Source organism: Magnolia sinica, chromosome 10, assembly GCF_029962835.1.
Source record: "Magnolia sinica isolate HGM2019 chromosome 10, MsV1, whole genome shotgun sequence".
NCBI classification, from domain to species: domain Eukaryota; kingdom Viridiplantae; phylum Streptophyta; class Magnoliopsida; order Magnoliales; family Magnoliaceae; genus Magnolia; species Magnolia sinica.
The window spans coordinates 87,839,542-87,856,598 of record NC_080582.1 but is presented as its reverse complement, the minus strand read 5'-3'; the positions used below and the strand labels follow the sequence as shown (position 1 = coordinate 87,856,598).

At 38.1% G+C, this 17,057-nt stretch overlaps 1 protein-coding gene across 1 annotated transcript; it reads left to right on the top strand.

Annotated features, from left to right (window-relative positions):
• Positions 1 to 1,230: 1,230 nt before the first annotated feature.
• Positions 1,231 to 9,612, top strand: LOC131217628 (probable serine/threonine-protein kinase PBL17). Its single transcript, XM_058212569.1, has 6 exons — positions 1,231 to 1,675; positions 5,722 to 6,050; positions 6,933 to 7,068; positions 7,288 to 7,424; positions 8,231 to 8,354; positions 8,918 to 9,612. The coding sequence occupies exons 1-6, from the start codon at positions 1,588 to 1,590 to the stop codon at positions 9,565 to 9,567; spliced, it is 1,464 nt and encodes a 487-aa protein (XP_058068552.1). The 5' UTR covers positions 1,231 to 1,587; the 3' UTR covers positions 9,568 to 9,612.
• The last annotated feature ends 7,445 nt before the right edge of the window (positions 9,613 to 17,057 follow it).

The window sequence follows — 17,057 nt, the reverse complement described above, 5'->3', positions numbered from 1 at the left end:
CCACTGGTCATGCCCTTTATAAACCATCTTTTATTTATTTATTTATTTATTTATTATCATATTGATTGTGGCCATTCTGATGGGTGGAACGGCCTGATTTTGAGCCAGGGAAATGTTGAAGGTGGGCCACACTTGATGAATGTGCCGGATTTGTAACACGTGTTGTGTGAGGGCTTAAACAAAGATCCGCTCCAGGCAACTTATGTAGAGGGCGTGCCTACCGCTGAGTGCCACGTGGGGGAAACGTGCATGAGATCTGCCCCGTTCATCGCGTGTGGTGCCTCATTTTTCACTCAGAGCCCCAAAAATCAGGAAGGTCCAAAACTGGGGTAGGCCACTACGTAGGAAAAAGTTGGGATGGGGACCCCCCACCATTAGTTTCCTGTGGAGCCCACCGTGTTGCTTATCTGCCATCCAATCCATTCATCTGGTACGCCTCCCGAAACATCGCACTATACTAAAATTCAGGTGGGCCACACTGATCGGATTATCAACGCGAATTGCTCTACATGGCTGGGAAATCCTGGCCGTTCATCATGTGGTGTGGTTTCGGCCTTAAACATGCCGCATACCATAAATAATGCGAATCACTGATCGGATGTATCAAACTGTTACGAGGAGAGTGAAGGGTTAAAAATAGATATACCAACGGCCAAGATTTAAGTACAAGCATGACCCACATGATGAGTGCACCATCTTTATTTTGGGATAAAAGGTTTGTCCACATGAGTTTCACACGTACGCCAAATCAGCCCCATTCACGTCTTCAATTGATCCTCGCGCGAATGGTATCCAGTGCGCTTGTAAGCATGAGATCCACCGTCCCATTGCTACCCACATAGAACACGTGGAATAGATCCAAACCGTTCATTCCATATATGAAATGGTTATTTCAATCCAAGTACTGTTTGGACATCCAAAACTTTAATTGATGGCTACAATTGGACACTAACAAAAAAATCACATCCAGTGATAAAAGGTCCACTCATTAGATGGTTAGGACATTCTCAATCAAATCAGTTTTCACAAATGCATAATCTTTGTCAATAAACACAGGATTTATGGTTCGGATTATAATATATATGTGCCACGTGTAAGGTCCAAAAGGTGACGTCACGAAAATGCTGTGCCTCCGGATGAATAAAACACTGTTCTATAATTAGAGGGTATTTCCGTTAATCTATCGAGTTTCGGGGACATTTGTCCCCGCCTGCCTTGTAGGACAAAGATCCCAGGAAGCTGGTTTGGCGTTTTCGGCGGCTACACATACGAAAAAATCGCCATAAAAACAAAACCCCTCCCCAGACTCATTTCTCTCCAAAGCCCATTCCTCCGACGATCCAGATCGGAATCTGACCCACTTCCCGAGATTTTCTGGCTCTTTTGACGGAAATCCTCCGAAAAATCCCAGATCTGTCGGATCTATTCCTTGCCACAGTCTAAAAGATCCGATCTTTATCGTCGTAATCATCAGAACGACAGGAAATATCGGTTGACAAAACGATCGGGGAATTCCGTTGAGGTGGGACTCGCGTGGCGATCTTTCGTGCTGTGGAGAATCCGGACCGTCCAACCGGCAATGGAGGGATGAGATTGAAACCGTGCCTGGGAATCAAATACATGGGGAACTGCCTTACCGTAGATGAGCCGCAATCTGCTTCTAAAAAGCAGTCAGGTGATCTCTCTCCCTCTCTCTCGGAACTGTATTTTCTCTGTAGTTTTTCTAATTTCCATGTCTCGCGGGCTACCATTTCATCTCCTATTTTTCCTTTTGTGGATGCGAATATTCGAGTGGAAATGCCGATGACATGAGAGAGAACGCCACCGGATATTTCTGAAAAGAGGGGGTCTATGCTATCTTGCGCCGCGGGTGGCAACGCTCTGGAAATATGAATGTTTTAACTCCTCGACATTACAAACACGTTGCTTCACTAGAATATGACGGTTTTGTCCCCGACATTTCTGGAACAGCAGTCGAATTTGTAGGGGTAATTCGGTCCTTTCATTGGACAGCCGTCGCTACCATCTCCGTCCAAATTACTGAACTAACCCTGAGATTCCCGTTATTTACATAGTTTACTCCGCCTTTCAGCTCTGAAAATTGGGACATGTGCTTGTGTAATCCAGACCATTGGCCTGTTGTTTTCCGCAGTTGATGGAGCATTCCTTAAAAAATCTAGTCCATTGGGCCTGCAAATGGATGGCCAAACAGACAAGTTAAGCAACTGTCCATATTCAAAAGGGCCCCCAACGATAGTTATCAGGGTCTTCCATTCTGGGAGGTTTTTTGGCTCCATGATGGGATGCAACCTACCAATGGTCCAGATTAGTTACTGGCCCACTAGTCAGAACCCAAAAGCTGAGTATCTTGTCCAAAGCCTCCGGTCAAGGATCCAATATCTCTGTCCTGATCTAAAAAAGTGGACTGGACGGTTGGATTTGAAAATTAAAATGTGGGTTGTAAGTCGTAAGTATCTTAAAAAGTGGACTGGACGGTTGGATTTGAACATAAAAACGTGGGTTGTAAGTCATAAGTATCTTAAAAGGTGGACCGGACGGTTGGATTTGAACATTAAAATGTGGGTGGTAAGTCATAAGTATCTTGGTATCTTAGATGTCCTTTGTAAGTCGTAAGTAATCTTAAAAAGTGTACTGGACGGTTGGATTTGAACATTAAAATGTGGGCTGAGTTGTAAGTCATGAATATCTTGGTGTATTAGTAATTCCCTTGGATGCCAGTAAGTTTTGTAAGTGGAAAGTGACTTACCAGTAAGTCACTTATAGGTGGTGTTTGGGAGAGGAATTCATAGGGCTTTGGAGTGAGAAGTCACTTCCCTATAAGTGACTTTCAATTGTAAGTCACCCAAAACTTAAAGACGTACGGGCATCCAAAGGACTCAGTAGTAGTTGCAGTAGGTAGTGATGTGGAGTGGGAGAAGTAGCCTGTTGTCACGAAGATGGTGGTATTCGTAGTACTAGTCCATAGTTGTATAAGTGTAGCACAGGTACTATATTATAAGTAGAGGTGGTGGCAGCAATAGAGGCAGTACTGGTAGTAGCAGTAGTGGCAATCATAGTTATAGTAGTATCAATTTTTGTCAAGGTTTGAAATAACTGTAAAGGTTGGTGTATCAACCAGGTCCAAAAATAATATATAAGGTGCTTTTCAGACCAATATATTAGACGAAATATTTTCTTTGCTCAAAGTAGTTTGAGAAATTATCAATAAAACAGGAAAAAAATGTAAAACACCAAAATCCATTATTTTAAAAAATAATAATAACATGTATTTGGTGGTATATTAGACCATTCTTTGATGAGAATGTTGTCTGTTGGCTGGATATGCTAAAAGTCAACCAAATAGACCCTAGTCAAACACAAATCAGGTTTTGTTTTATTAATTAGGGCTTATTATAATGAAATACAACAAAAGGAAGATGAAAAAACAAAGTGAATGATAGTTTCCCCTTTAAAATGTTTCCCAAAATGGCTCATTCCACTTCAATTCATTGAATATCACGCAAATCTTGTACTATGGTCCCCAAAATTAGCCTAGTTCTAGTAAAATGAATTTTTAAGATTCTCCTATGGTTGCAATGAAGAAACCAATGAAAAATCTAAGAAAAGTTTTCATTTTCATTTTGTTATTTTGAGATGGGCCCTTTTATGGCCGTATCGGTTCCACATCGGTGCCGATATGGGGTATATTGGCCTGTATCAGCTGATACAGGCCAATTTAGCCCATTTTGGATAACAATGCTAGCAAATACAGTTATGATACAGCAAATATGTCCACATCGTAAACAGTTTTCAAAAGCATGGTCATCATAGCTTATAGGTGGTAGCTGTAGTAGTTGTAGTAGTGTCACACAATGGTGATATAAGGCCTTGTTGTGCTAAACATTCTCAATAAAAAATTTCCTCGGGAAGCCAGCGAGGACCATGGGTGCCAAACAAGGTTCCAAATATCTGTATTGAAAGGCGTATCTGCCTAGCCCAGAACTGATGTCATGTGGATTCGATATGGAAAGTCAAACCTGTATTGGCTTGTACAAATAGATCTTCCACAAAAAAATTCAGAAAAAAGGGGAAAAATGGGAAAGACAAGAATATACACTTTTCTTTTGTGTTTTGGGCATGTATCCAATGCTGTGCGAGGCCCTTTTTTGGTAATTGTCGAGCTGACCTGTTGAATAATTTTTTTTTTTTTTTTTTAAAGAATGAAAAGAAGAAGAAGAGCTGACCTGTTGAAAGCTGAGATGTTGAGTCCTTGACCTTAAATTTTTAATGATTCTTATAAATTAATATGATACTATGATATGTCAACTATCGTATTCATCAGTACATGTATTAACTATAGACTAGTAGAGTATAGATTGTAGAGACTAGAGAGCCATTGCTACCAAGTGGGCAAGTACTATCACAATTCATGGTATCGCCCAGCCAATGAGTATCCTCATGCAGCATGTATGTTCACAAAATAAACTTACTTGAGTACCAAGTAATTGTTAGTCATTGCATGGTCAATACCACATGGATTTTTGCGGGGTCTCACATGCTGAAAATTGAGTTTTTTAATCTTTGAACACTGATAGTTGACATTAAAGTATTTGGAAGCTAGTTCTTAATTTTTAGTGATTCTTTTAAATTGTAGGATACTACATTCTGATCACCGATATGGGCCAGCCCCGCTTTGTTTCGCTGAATCATACTCTTAAATCTTTTCTTTTGATCTCCAAAATAGCCCTAGATCTAGTTGGACATGGCTTATTTGTCTTCATATATAAAATAGATGAAATTGGAGAAAATTAAAAATAATCACGAAAGGGGCAATCCCTGGTAGTTTCACCTTTCAAGACAAAAAATCATCAAAGGGACCAAATGTTGGCTGATACATCCAGTGATCCACTGATTTTTTAATAAAGCCATTTCACCCCTGTATCATGGATCGGCCATGATCATTGACCAGTACGAATACAATACCATTTTGTTTTGTGATATTTGGAACCATGGGAGTTGGGACGCCACACTAGCATTTCTTTGTTATTTTTTGGGATACTTAACGGCAAAACTCAAATGATGGGAAAATGCTCTTTGAGAATAATCTCTTGGGAAGCTCTGCCAGATAAAACAACAGGAATACAAACAGGCCCTGATAATTAGTATATTCCAAAAGCCCGGATTCAGGCACTGACATAGGTGGGTATGTTATCTGAGACACTCAAGAAACAACAGGGGTCACCAAGGGGAATTGGCAATAGCCATTAAAACATGTTTACAGAACGCATGTGTTGGTATCCATATCCTTCATGACATCTGTATCAGATGTGCATCATTATGTATTCAATACGGAAATACAGAAAGATGCGGGCATAATTCATCACTTTCTGTGAGTCTAGTTTTGGGTGTGGGCATGGGTAACCCTTTTTATGGGTGCTACAAGCACTTTCCTCCAATTTATAACATTCAAGAAACCATACTGGGGATGCATGGTTTCATTGGTTGTGCCGAGCAACTGAAGAATATCTTGCCTCTCATCTTCATATCCATTTCATGTCAGCACATAACATGTCTGTTAGTAACAACAGTGGTTATAGTAGTAGCACTGATAGTAATCATCTTTGTCTGAATGGTTGTCGTACAGATCTTATCTAACTGCCCAAAATTTTTTTATTTTTGTGTGCGGTTTTTTTTTTTTGGTGTGCTTTAAAACAAATTCAGTTGAAGTAGACCGTCTTGTGGCTTCATCTCCCACCAAGCCAAACAAGCTGATTGCTTCCGACATCAGCAATGCCGTAAGTGTGCCGGCAACTCCCAAAGATGTTGAGGATTTTCGGCAGAGTGCTGGATACAATGTCGACATTTTTACATACAACGAGCTGAAATTGACGACCAAGAACTTCCGGCCAGATCAGATTCTGGGTGAGGGTGGGTTTGGGATCGTCTATAAAGGTGTTATAGATGAGAATGTCAGGCCAGGTTATAAGTCCACACTAGTTGCCGTTAAAGAGCTTGATCCGGAGGGTTTTCAGGGTGATAGAGAATGGCTGGTAATTTTCTTCTCTAACGAATACTGTTTCTGCAAATATCTTCGCTTCCCATTCTTCTTTTCTTATATGAAGGTATTGTATCCATGGTCATGGATAATCATAGGAATGGAGAACTGATTCATCTGCTTCAAGGGCAGGTTCATCAAAATAAGCTCATGAAACAACATCTACACTGATTTATAGCACTCCACTCCAGCTGGTTCTTAAGGATGCATTTCGATGCTGAATTGGACAGATTTGCAATCATTCAATTAAATATAGAGGTAATGACCCAAATGGATGTGAGTGGGGCAAACCCTACTTGGGTCATTTCCGCTTTATTAAATTATCTCAGAGAATAGGTATGACAACTAAGAAAGATGTTTGAATCCCAGAAGTATCAAGAAAGGGAATGGGAATGTTTAAAGCCTTACTGTTTAAAGCACTACCCCATGGGAATTTTTGAAGCCTTAATGGTTTCAGAGACTCAGATCGACTCATTTGGTCTTGAGTCAAGACACAATTTGCCCAAGTTGGGAGTGTATCGGCCCAACTCTCCTGGTGGGGTTAGTGCCAAATCCGAGTCCAGTTGTCCGATTCACAACTGATTCGGCCAGTCTTAAAACCATGTTGCCGATCAACTTGGAATGCATGAAAATTGGACTGTTCTTTCTTTTCTTTTTCTTTTTTCTTTGAAGCGGTAATGGATTGTCCTTTTTCGTCATAGGTAAACCAATAAGTGATGTATGGATTCTCATGGTTTAAGCTTATTTTTTGTAATAATTTGATACTCAATGGAAACAGTACTGATTGTATTCACCATCTTTTCCCTTCTTTTCTTTTTCTTTTTTTTTTAAAAATTCTTTTTCTTTTCATTTTTTTTTTAAAAATTTTATTTTGCAGGCAGAGGTCAACTATCTTGGGCAGCTCAGCCACCCAAATCTCGTCAAATTAATTGGCTACTGCTGTGAGGATGAGCACCGGCTTTTGGTCTATGAATATATGGCCTGTGGAAGCCTCGAAAAGCACCTTTTCCGACGTAAGAAACCAAACTCACAGTTAAAGAGATAATTTCTTTTCCTTTTAAGCATTCAACAACATTTCTTGCTTTGTGCTCTGAAGGTTAGTTGGGTAGTTGGGGGAGAAAATGAGAATTTTTGGCAATTATGCAAAGAAAATTGGTTGATTGAACGAAATGTTCTGTTCTAGCAAAATGGTTAGCTTGGTTTAATTTGGCCCATTTCTCCTCGATCCACAGGAGTATGCCTTACAATGCCTTGGTCTACTAGAATGAAGATTGCATTGGGTGCAGCAAAAGGGCTTGCCTTTCTTCATGGAGCAGAAAGGCCAATAATCTATCGTGACTTCAAGACATCAAACATCTTGCTGGATTCAGTGAGTATCTCTGCTGTTGTACATTTCATTTATGACACTTCAGAAATTCTAGACCTTTTATTTGAGAAATACTTTGATAGTCTGGCAGTGTGATGGGTGATACACAGATACTTAGAAATTACTGAGAAACTGCACTCGTGGTGTGTAAGTAATTTGAACCAAACTGACCAAATTAACCATTTTAGACATATCATGAACCAGAAGTTAATTCTATCAGGTTATCTGAATATTAGATTGATAGGCATTTATTGGACACTTGAAATGAAAAATATCCATGGTCTTATTTCAGAAATTATCCATGAATGAGAGGTTAGGATTGTTCAACCAATTAGGAGGGTAACTTTGAAACAAGTGGTTCCACAATTTAGTCGGTTTAATTTGAGTTAATATATGCCACGTGCACCATTTCTAAGTGCCTGCATATCAAGCGTCATACATAGCCAGAGTATCAAATTACTCTCCTTTATGTTTTCCAAACATCAAGTTCAAACACCGTATGCAAACAAAAATCAGATGAATCTGCACGGTAATCTTTCCCCGTGCAAACAATTTAATCAATCTGCACATGCAACAAAAAAAAGGAAAGCTCATTTTTTCTACAACTGAGAATATTGGCAATTGGTTGGTGATTGTGAAGAAATCCTGAGTAGTTCTGAGCATGTGCAATAAACGGTAGAAACAACTTTGATTTCATTTTTTTCAAGAGGGATTTTTTAATACTCTTCATCCAAAATATCATGTTTCGAATTGGAGTATTGGTAACTCATTGCATTATTCTATGATAAATAATTATTTATAACATGCAGGACTATAATGCCAAGCTTTCAGACTTTGGGCTTGCAAAAGATGGGCCTATGGGAGACCAAACCCACGTTTCCACACGAGTTGTGGGTACTTATGGATATGCAGCGCCAGAGTACGTAATGACAGGTGAGTCTGCTAAAGGGACTGATGGACTGGGCCAGGTGTAGGAAGGAACCTCCTATTTAAAGAAGAGAAGTGTGAAAACAGGACAAGCTTGTGTGTGATTTAGGGTTTTTCTTATTTCATAATCAGGTTGGTCCACTAATCAGGTGGCTTAGAAATGTATGTATGGACTGGTGGTCATATTTTTCTCATGGTTCATTATTCATACATGCTTGTGGTCAGCTTGATGAGTGGACTGGCCTCACTTTTGGGCCAGAGCATGTTCATGGCATATCCCTCCTGATGACTGTCCTGGATCTTCCACCTGTGTGGCATTTGGGATACTTGCTGCAAAGAAAACCCTGTTATCTCCTCGTGCAAGAGTTTCATTAAAGAGCTCTTTGAAGAATTACAGCGACACCTCTCAGATAAATCATTATCTGGATCCTTAAATTGCTTTGGGCGGAAGAGCATCTTGTCCGGCTGAGTTACTTGGGAGATCTGATCATTCCCTTTCGATGTTAAACATAATTGCTTCTCTAGTAATTGGTATTTTATGATCTAATCCATCTAATTCATTTGATCAGGTCATCTTACAGCTCGAAGTGATGTCTACGGTTTTGGAGTCGTGCTCCTCGAGATGCTCATCGGGCGAAGAGCAATGGACAAAAGCCGGCCAAGCCGAGAACACAACCTGGTCGAGTGGGCCCGCCCACTCCTAAGCCACAACAGGAAGTTGATGAGGATCTTGGATCCAAGAATGGAAGGCCAGTACTCATCGAAAGCTGCCCAAAAGGTGGCACACCTGGCCTACCAGTGCCTTAGTCAAAACCCCAAAGGGCGGCCCACCATGAACCAGGTGGTGGAGATCCTGGAGACATTCCAAGAGGAAGCACTGCTCCAGGGCGGAGGCAGCAGTGTCACGCTTTACGAGGTTCCCAAAACCCCAACAGATAAATCTGCAGAAGGAAAGAAGCAAACAAGCAAGAATGGCTGTGAAGGAGAGGATGCCCAACACACAGAAAAACCAGCAAAACCAGTGAATGGATGTGGAGGAGATGATGCGCAATTCAGAGCAAAACCACCAAATGGAAGGAGCAAAAGCGAGACGGCTATAGACTCTGATCTGTATAGCCCTTCTTCACCTGACATTGAACCCCAGCAGAGGAAGTCCTTTTCCACAATAAATGTAGGTGGGAAACGACCTGTGGACGAAGCTGATCTGTATAAGTTCTGACATTGTAGTATTTTTATATGTTCAATCAATGAGAATTTTGAATTCCATCTACTTATTATAGTTGCATGAAGTGTGAAGTAAAACAGCAACAGATTCCGCTGCAGGAGTGGGGAAGCATCTATTTCAAAATGCAAACAGATATAAATAGGCAGGAAGCAGGAGCATGATCTGGATTGCAATTAGAAGCAGGAAAGGCACCTATTTAGAAGGATCCTGCAACAAAGCTTCTTGTTTTACAGGTACGAGTGGGCAAGACAGGCCATTCATGAGGTGCACTCAGCTGCATACGCAGTCTAGCCCACTTATCAGGTGGCCACCACATTAGTGGATGTGTGACCAACATGGTTGTGGACTGGCCTGATTATTGAGCTGGGGCATTTTCTGTGGATCTTACCTGGTGAATGGTCTGTATCGGGCACACCTGTGCTGTTGGTGCAACCAAACATAGCTTGGACTGATTCCGAGCTCTGAAACTAAAGAATTCTTCTTTCAGCTTAGTTGAATCATCTTTGATGATTTCCACAGATAATCTTCGCTCACTTGGAGTGATTCTGAGCACTGAGTGATAAGCTTGTTTTGACACCATTGCAATTCAGGATCCGGGTGTTTTGCTGTCCAGGGGGGTTAATATTGTAAGTGGTCCGGTGATTTCTCATACAGGCCATTATAAGAAACTTAAAATGAACTATGATTGTTGAGCCTTGCTATCTCTTTAGGTGAATATAGAATAATGAAAAGAAAATTTTCAGTGGTACAAATTCAATTCAAAGGTCAGGATCATCATGGAAGTGTCATTTGGGGTAAGCAGGTAAGTGAAATCATTACTTTTTCTCCAGATTTCAAATGCATTGAAAAGTCGCATGTCACTTACAGGTGAAATTTCAGTCCGACTGCCACTTCTAAGGGCCTGTTTGGATGCCTATAAGTTGGTTAAAATGTAAGTGACTTGCAGGTTGTGTTTGGGGGAGAAAATTTACCTGTAAGTTACTTACAGCTTGTAAGTCACTTATACTCAAATCTTCCAAAAAACTATAAGAGGATGGGATTGAGAAGTCACTTCCCTGTAAGTGACTTACAGGCCAATGGTCTGATTTTTGAAAGGAGGAAAAAGGGGGAAAACGCACCTCCATTACAGCGAATGCTCTGATAATCTCTCTCTCTCTCTCTCTCTCTCTCTCTCTCTCATTAGGGTTGTTGTGCTACCCTCTCACCCTCTTTGCAATTAAGTTTTTTTTTTTTTTTTGAAGGATAACAAGATAATTTTATTGAATAAGAAAAGAAAAGGAGCAAATTACAATCCTTGAATTCATAGACAAAAGAGACTCATTCGACTATTAGGTGAATCACCCTAAGAATTGTAGTCTCCACTGATTTTGAAGTATTATTAAAGCACCTTCCATTCCTTTCTTCCCACACGGCCCGCCAAACAGCCAATAGGGACATTCTCCATAGCTTTGATCTATGCTTCCCACACCTCTTTGCAATTAAGGTTATGATTTCTTTTCTTTTATTTGAATCTGTCCATCTAGTTAGGCCGTGACAGTGGGGCCCACTTTAATGTATCTTTTGGTATATCTATGTTGTCCATCATGCCGGCTCATCTTAAGGCCTAGGCCCAAACATGAAGCAGATCCGAATCTCAAGTGAACCACAGGTCCACACCACAGGTTACAGTGGTGATTGAATGTCCACCATTAAAAACTTCCCGGGGCCCATCTTAATGTTTATTTGCCATCCAACCAGTTGTTAAGATCACACATACCTGGATGAAGGTGAGATATAAATGTCATCTTGATCCAAAACTTTCGTGGCACACAAGAGGTTTTATTGGTGGCCATTCGATCACCATTGTTTACTGTAGTGTGGCCCACATAAGATTTAGATCTGCTTCTTTTCTTCTTCTTCTTCTTTTTTCTTTAAAATTTTTTTATTTGCCTGAGCCCTAAAATGAGCTGAAAAAATTGATGGATGGCGCAGATCTAGAACTTGGCCTTCTTTCTTGTAGCCACTGGTTTTTCAATCCATAGATGATATGTTTAGGAGCATACAATCAAAGGAGTTGTTTACAATTATTTGACCGTGTCATTTTCTGATTTTTTTTCTTAGTGGTTCATTAATTATGGGTTTAACTTGATAGAAACGTCCAGATCAATTGATTGGATTGTCCATGTGTCCCTTACAACCTTTTGTTCTTGAAGCAATTGGTATATTTTCTCCTTTTATGTGACTTTTATATGGCCCTATCTGAGTGGGGCCCATCAAGTGAATAGTTTGGATTGGGGAGCCATGAATTCTAGTTAAAGTATTATGACATTATTCATCTGAACTCTAGTATACATGGCCCTATCTGATGTGTTGCATTTGTTTATTTACAAGCCACCAATTAGATGGTTGGGATCATCTATATTGTAGATGTTGGCCATGATGATCGATTAGATGATCAACTTAGCTTATTAAAATTTTGGTCTGACTAATATTTTGAGTCAAATAGTGCTTGTTTATTATAAAGAGATGTATCTAACCAGGCGTCCGATTATCTAATCCAACGCTATTGTAAAATGCTTCTCCATATCCTGTGAGGTGCAGATGAGTGTACCAAGCTACTGATTCTTTTTTTTTTTTTTTAGTTTCTTAGCATTATCAAGATTTCTATATTATATGTATTTTAAATTCATGGTTTCATTTTTATGACCTACTTGATGATTGATTTACCCAAGAAATGGTTCAAATATTCATTTAAATGGACTTAACGAAATGGTATTTTTGTGCTGATAGCTTTGTGTGAATATGCAACTTTTTACTTGTAACTAACTTATAATTTATCCAAACATAAAAACTAACTTATTTGTAATTGACTTATAACTTATATTCAAGTAGGATAACCTTCGAGAAATGATTTAAATATTCATTTAAATGGACTTAACAAAATGGTATATTTGTGCTGATAACTTTGTGTGAATATACAACTTTTTACTTGTAACTAATTTATAATTTATTCAAACATAAAAACTAACCTATTTATAACTGACTTACAACTTACATCCAAACAAGATAAACTTCAAGTGATTTTCACTTATAAGTCACTTACAACTTAAAAAATTTATAGGCATTCAAACTAGTCTTAAGTTACCTATAAACATTTTATAATTAATAGAACTTATAGGCATCCACCCCTTATCTATGGTAGTGGTGAAACTATGGATGGCTTAAATTATAAGACCATCTCTACATCGCAATTAAATAGTTCTTGGAAGGAAGCTTGCTCTAGTCTTTTAAAGACTATGGATCTCGATTAATGTTTTTGAAAATGTAATTTCATGCACCTTTTTTATGATTTTGTCTTCCTTTATTTTATACCCTAAACAACACTCACACTCACCCTCACCATCCTTTCATATAAATGACAAATTATAGGCAAACACCTATTATTATAATGTAATTGCGGTTATCCACCTATTATTCATCAAATCATCAATCTATGTTTATATCTATACTACTTACAAAAGTTAGAATAATTTTAAGAATTGTCATTTTTTAAAATTTATTTTTTCACCGTTTTTACTTGACTAAAAGACACTTGTAAATTATCCTTTTTCTGACTTAGAATATGGGCATTGTAGTAATTTATGGAAGAGGGAGTGAGATTGTGAAATCCACTTAATCCATGTTTTAAATGTATAATCGACTCCGTCCATCACTTTTTATACCTGATTTTAGTTCATGCAGTAAAAAATCAAGTAGATCCATGACTCAAATGGATCACATTATCTTGTTGAGTGTAGACAACCGTAAAGTGTCATCTGATTCCTTCATTTTTGTAAAACTTGAGAAATTCATTTGAAGTAAATTTATTTCCATTATCCATCCTAAGAGTCTTGATGCAGCGACTTCGGTCTTGGAATGCATGAAAATCATGAACACATCGCTCTTGGACTTTAATGTTTTTATCCTTACTCTTTTTTCTCTTTTTCTTTTTTATGAAAAATCATCAATGAATGAGACGAAGTATAATGCACCACCATATGAAGTAGTTGGTGACGATCCCTACACATCAACGTGTATGTAATCAATCATGCATTTGCATGTGTGACTACCTTTTGAGAACTTTTGCATATATTGTTTTTTTATAAAAACAATGTTTATAAAATTTCATTTCACTAAACTTCATCATCAACATTAAATTTCTTTTTTCCAACACTTATATACACCATTCACTCATATGACCTTACCTCTTGTGCCGTGACCGCAATGAAAGTTCACCATTTTCAAAAACTGCATTTGCCATGTCATTTGTCATTATACTTCCTAACAACTTGATGGCTTTTACAATAACACGTGTGCTTCTTTGGAGACGGTAAGTACTCCCACTTTCCTTGTAAACGGAGTTGTATAGAAGTCCAACCAAGTCAAGCTTGGCCTATCTCGGCTTGGCTCGGCCAGCAGGCTACCTCAGCTCGAACTCGGTTTGGCTCGGCCTTTCAGCTTAATTGGTCAGCTCAACTCGGCTTGGTTAGTAGCTCAGGCCAACTCGAGCCAAGTTCGAGACGAGTTCAAGCTCGATCTTTCAAGTCGAGTTCGAGTTTAGGTTTTAGGGTTTTTAATAATAATAATAATGATAATATATAATTTATTTAAATATATAAATATTAATAAAATATTTATATTAAGTGAACTGGATCCGAGTTGAACTGAGTCAAGTTCGAGTTAATTTCTAAGCCGAGCCAAGTTGAGTTTAGCTTGGACTCTGTTTCGAGCTTAAAAAATTAGCTTGATTCGACTCAAGCCCAGTTTCGAATCAGGTCGAGTCAAGCGAGGTAACCGATCTAACTCAGCTTGTGTACAACTCTACCTATAAATTTACAACAATCTAAATATAATTTAGATAATGAAATCAAGTTCTTTCAAGTCCTGACACATGAGTCACATTTTCAAGTCTTCTATTCATTCCATCAGATATCTTCAATCCAACGAATCCTAACTTTTGTGCTAGTTGAGTCATTTCACATTGATACAACACCACCCTCTTGTAATTCATGTGTTAAACCACAATCAATGAGGACACATGATGAGTGACACTACTATCAAGTATCCAATTTTGATAAAATGACGGGTGAGAACCTACCATCGCCATCTCATTTTCAATGGACGTCGATGTTGACATTTCTATTTGATTGGCTTTATTCCTAAATTTTAGAAAGTTGATCGTCATTATTTGAATTGAATTCTTTCGATTTTTTATTTTTTTATTTTCTAACAATCTTTCTTCAAATGACCGGTCTTGCCACATACCCAACAAGGACATTTGACACCCCTCGATGTTGAATGGCTCCGCGACTTGCTTCTTGCAGAATTCTTTGCTTTGCCAATATAGTCATTGGGCCTTCCTTTTGTCATAAAAGCTTTCACTTCCAAACCATTTGAACTTTTCAAAAATGCATTCTTTTTAAAATTTATTGACTTGTAATGCGCTACAAACTGTATTTCAACTAAGTGAATCTTCTTTGGTATAACTTAATGATGTAATCAAGTTATCATAAGACTTTGGTAATATACATAATAATGCTATTGCCTTTTCTTCATCTTCCATTCTCACACCTATGCTTTTGAGTTGACAGATAATGTTATTGAATGCATTTAGATTATTCAAATTTTTTATACAATCCTTCATCTTTAAAGCATATAATTTTTTCTTCAAGAAAATTCAGCTCATAAGAGATTTTGTTTGATACAAGCTTTTTAGCTTGTCATCTTCTTGCTAATTATGTTAAATAAAATATGATCAGTAAAACACAAGCGGATAGTTGGCAATACCTTGAGATCCATCTCGTCATAATCATCATCAGTCATAAATTTAGGTTTCTTTGCTTTACTGAGCAATCCCATGTGTTGTCTTTGTTGAACTAACAAATCTTGAATTTTAATTTTCAAAACTCAAAATTTTTTTACCTATCAAATTTCTCCACATCCAATCTAATATTAACCATCTCTTCTAATTTATTATCCAAACCCAAGATCTCTTATATCGCTTGAAGCAACTAGAACTATAACTGACCACTTAATACAACTAGAACCACCGCCCAAACAACAAGCCATCAAAATTAAATACCATTTGATTATAATAACATAATATATAGAAGGATCAATTGCAATAAATAAAAAGAAGATAATTAATATGAAACCAACCACAAACTACAAAACAGAAATACAAGATATATGTGGTTTACTACTCGAGCTACATTCACAAGCAATTTGCAAAGAAATAATCCACTATAACAATAAAAGATTACAAAAAGCAAGGCATAGAGTTCATTACTCAAGAGCACAACAAAACTCATTTGAATCCAAGCTCAAAAAGAAAACCCTTCACAATTCCATATGCTAGTAGAAAATCTTTTCAACTTGAACACCTATAAAAGAAGATCTTGAAGCACCTATTGAGAAAAAGCTTTAGAATATTAAATCTTGCCATTAAGAAGAAAAACACCACTTAAAACCTTCTCCTTTGTAAGAAAATTAAAAAAAAAGTCTTCTCTAACTCATAACTCTACTTTCTTTCTTTTTTTCCAAATATGACTCAACGTAGAAATCCCATTTTTCATTAATGAAATACCTAAAATACCTCTCAAATAGTCCATAAATACTTCGCCTTGTTTGCTTACTTATAGTATAACTTATATGAAATTAAAAGGTGATTAAAATCATAGTAATTTTAGTGTCACTATTTTAACACTCAGTGCTTAAAATTGAAGACAGGACATATTGAATGGATTGGATTTTACATATATATACAATATGGCAGGTCCACTTGGGTGTTTTCCATGCTACCTACAACACCATTGTAGAGTATCCAGGATAAGGTATCTTGTGAGAACACGCTGGAGGCTACACCCACTTGCAAATATATGGTTGGCATTCCATCCCCATTATTCCCCTTCGTGTGTCCCACCTGACTGTTAGATTTAGTTGATTTCTATCCCCACAGCCCATAACTAAAGTTAGGATCAGATGAACGGATTGGATTTAATCAGAGCTTGGGTGTTTTACTCCATGGGTGAAACAAGTGTTGTAGAGGACACTAGTCCAAGGTACTATGTGGGGTTGTTAATAGGCCGGACTAGCCTATTGGGCTTTTGGGCCTAGCCTGTATGGAATTAGGCTTGGGCTGCAGTATAAGCCCAAGGGCTGGCCTTGGACTTAAAAAGCCCGTTTTTTAAAACGGGTCAATTTTGGACCACGTACAACAGCCCCTCAGGCTCCACCATAATGTATGTGCTTTATCCACGCCGTCCATACACTTTTCCATCTAATTTTATGTACTGATTCCAAAAAAGAGATAGATCCAATTCTCAGTTGGACCACATCATAGGAAAGATTGGTAATTAAACATCCACCATTAGAAACTTTTGAGAATCCAAAAGTTTTGGATCAAGCTGATATTTGTATTTTCCCTTCAACCGGATCCGTGTGACCTAAACGATGGATGGAAAATA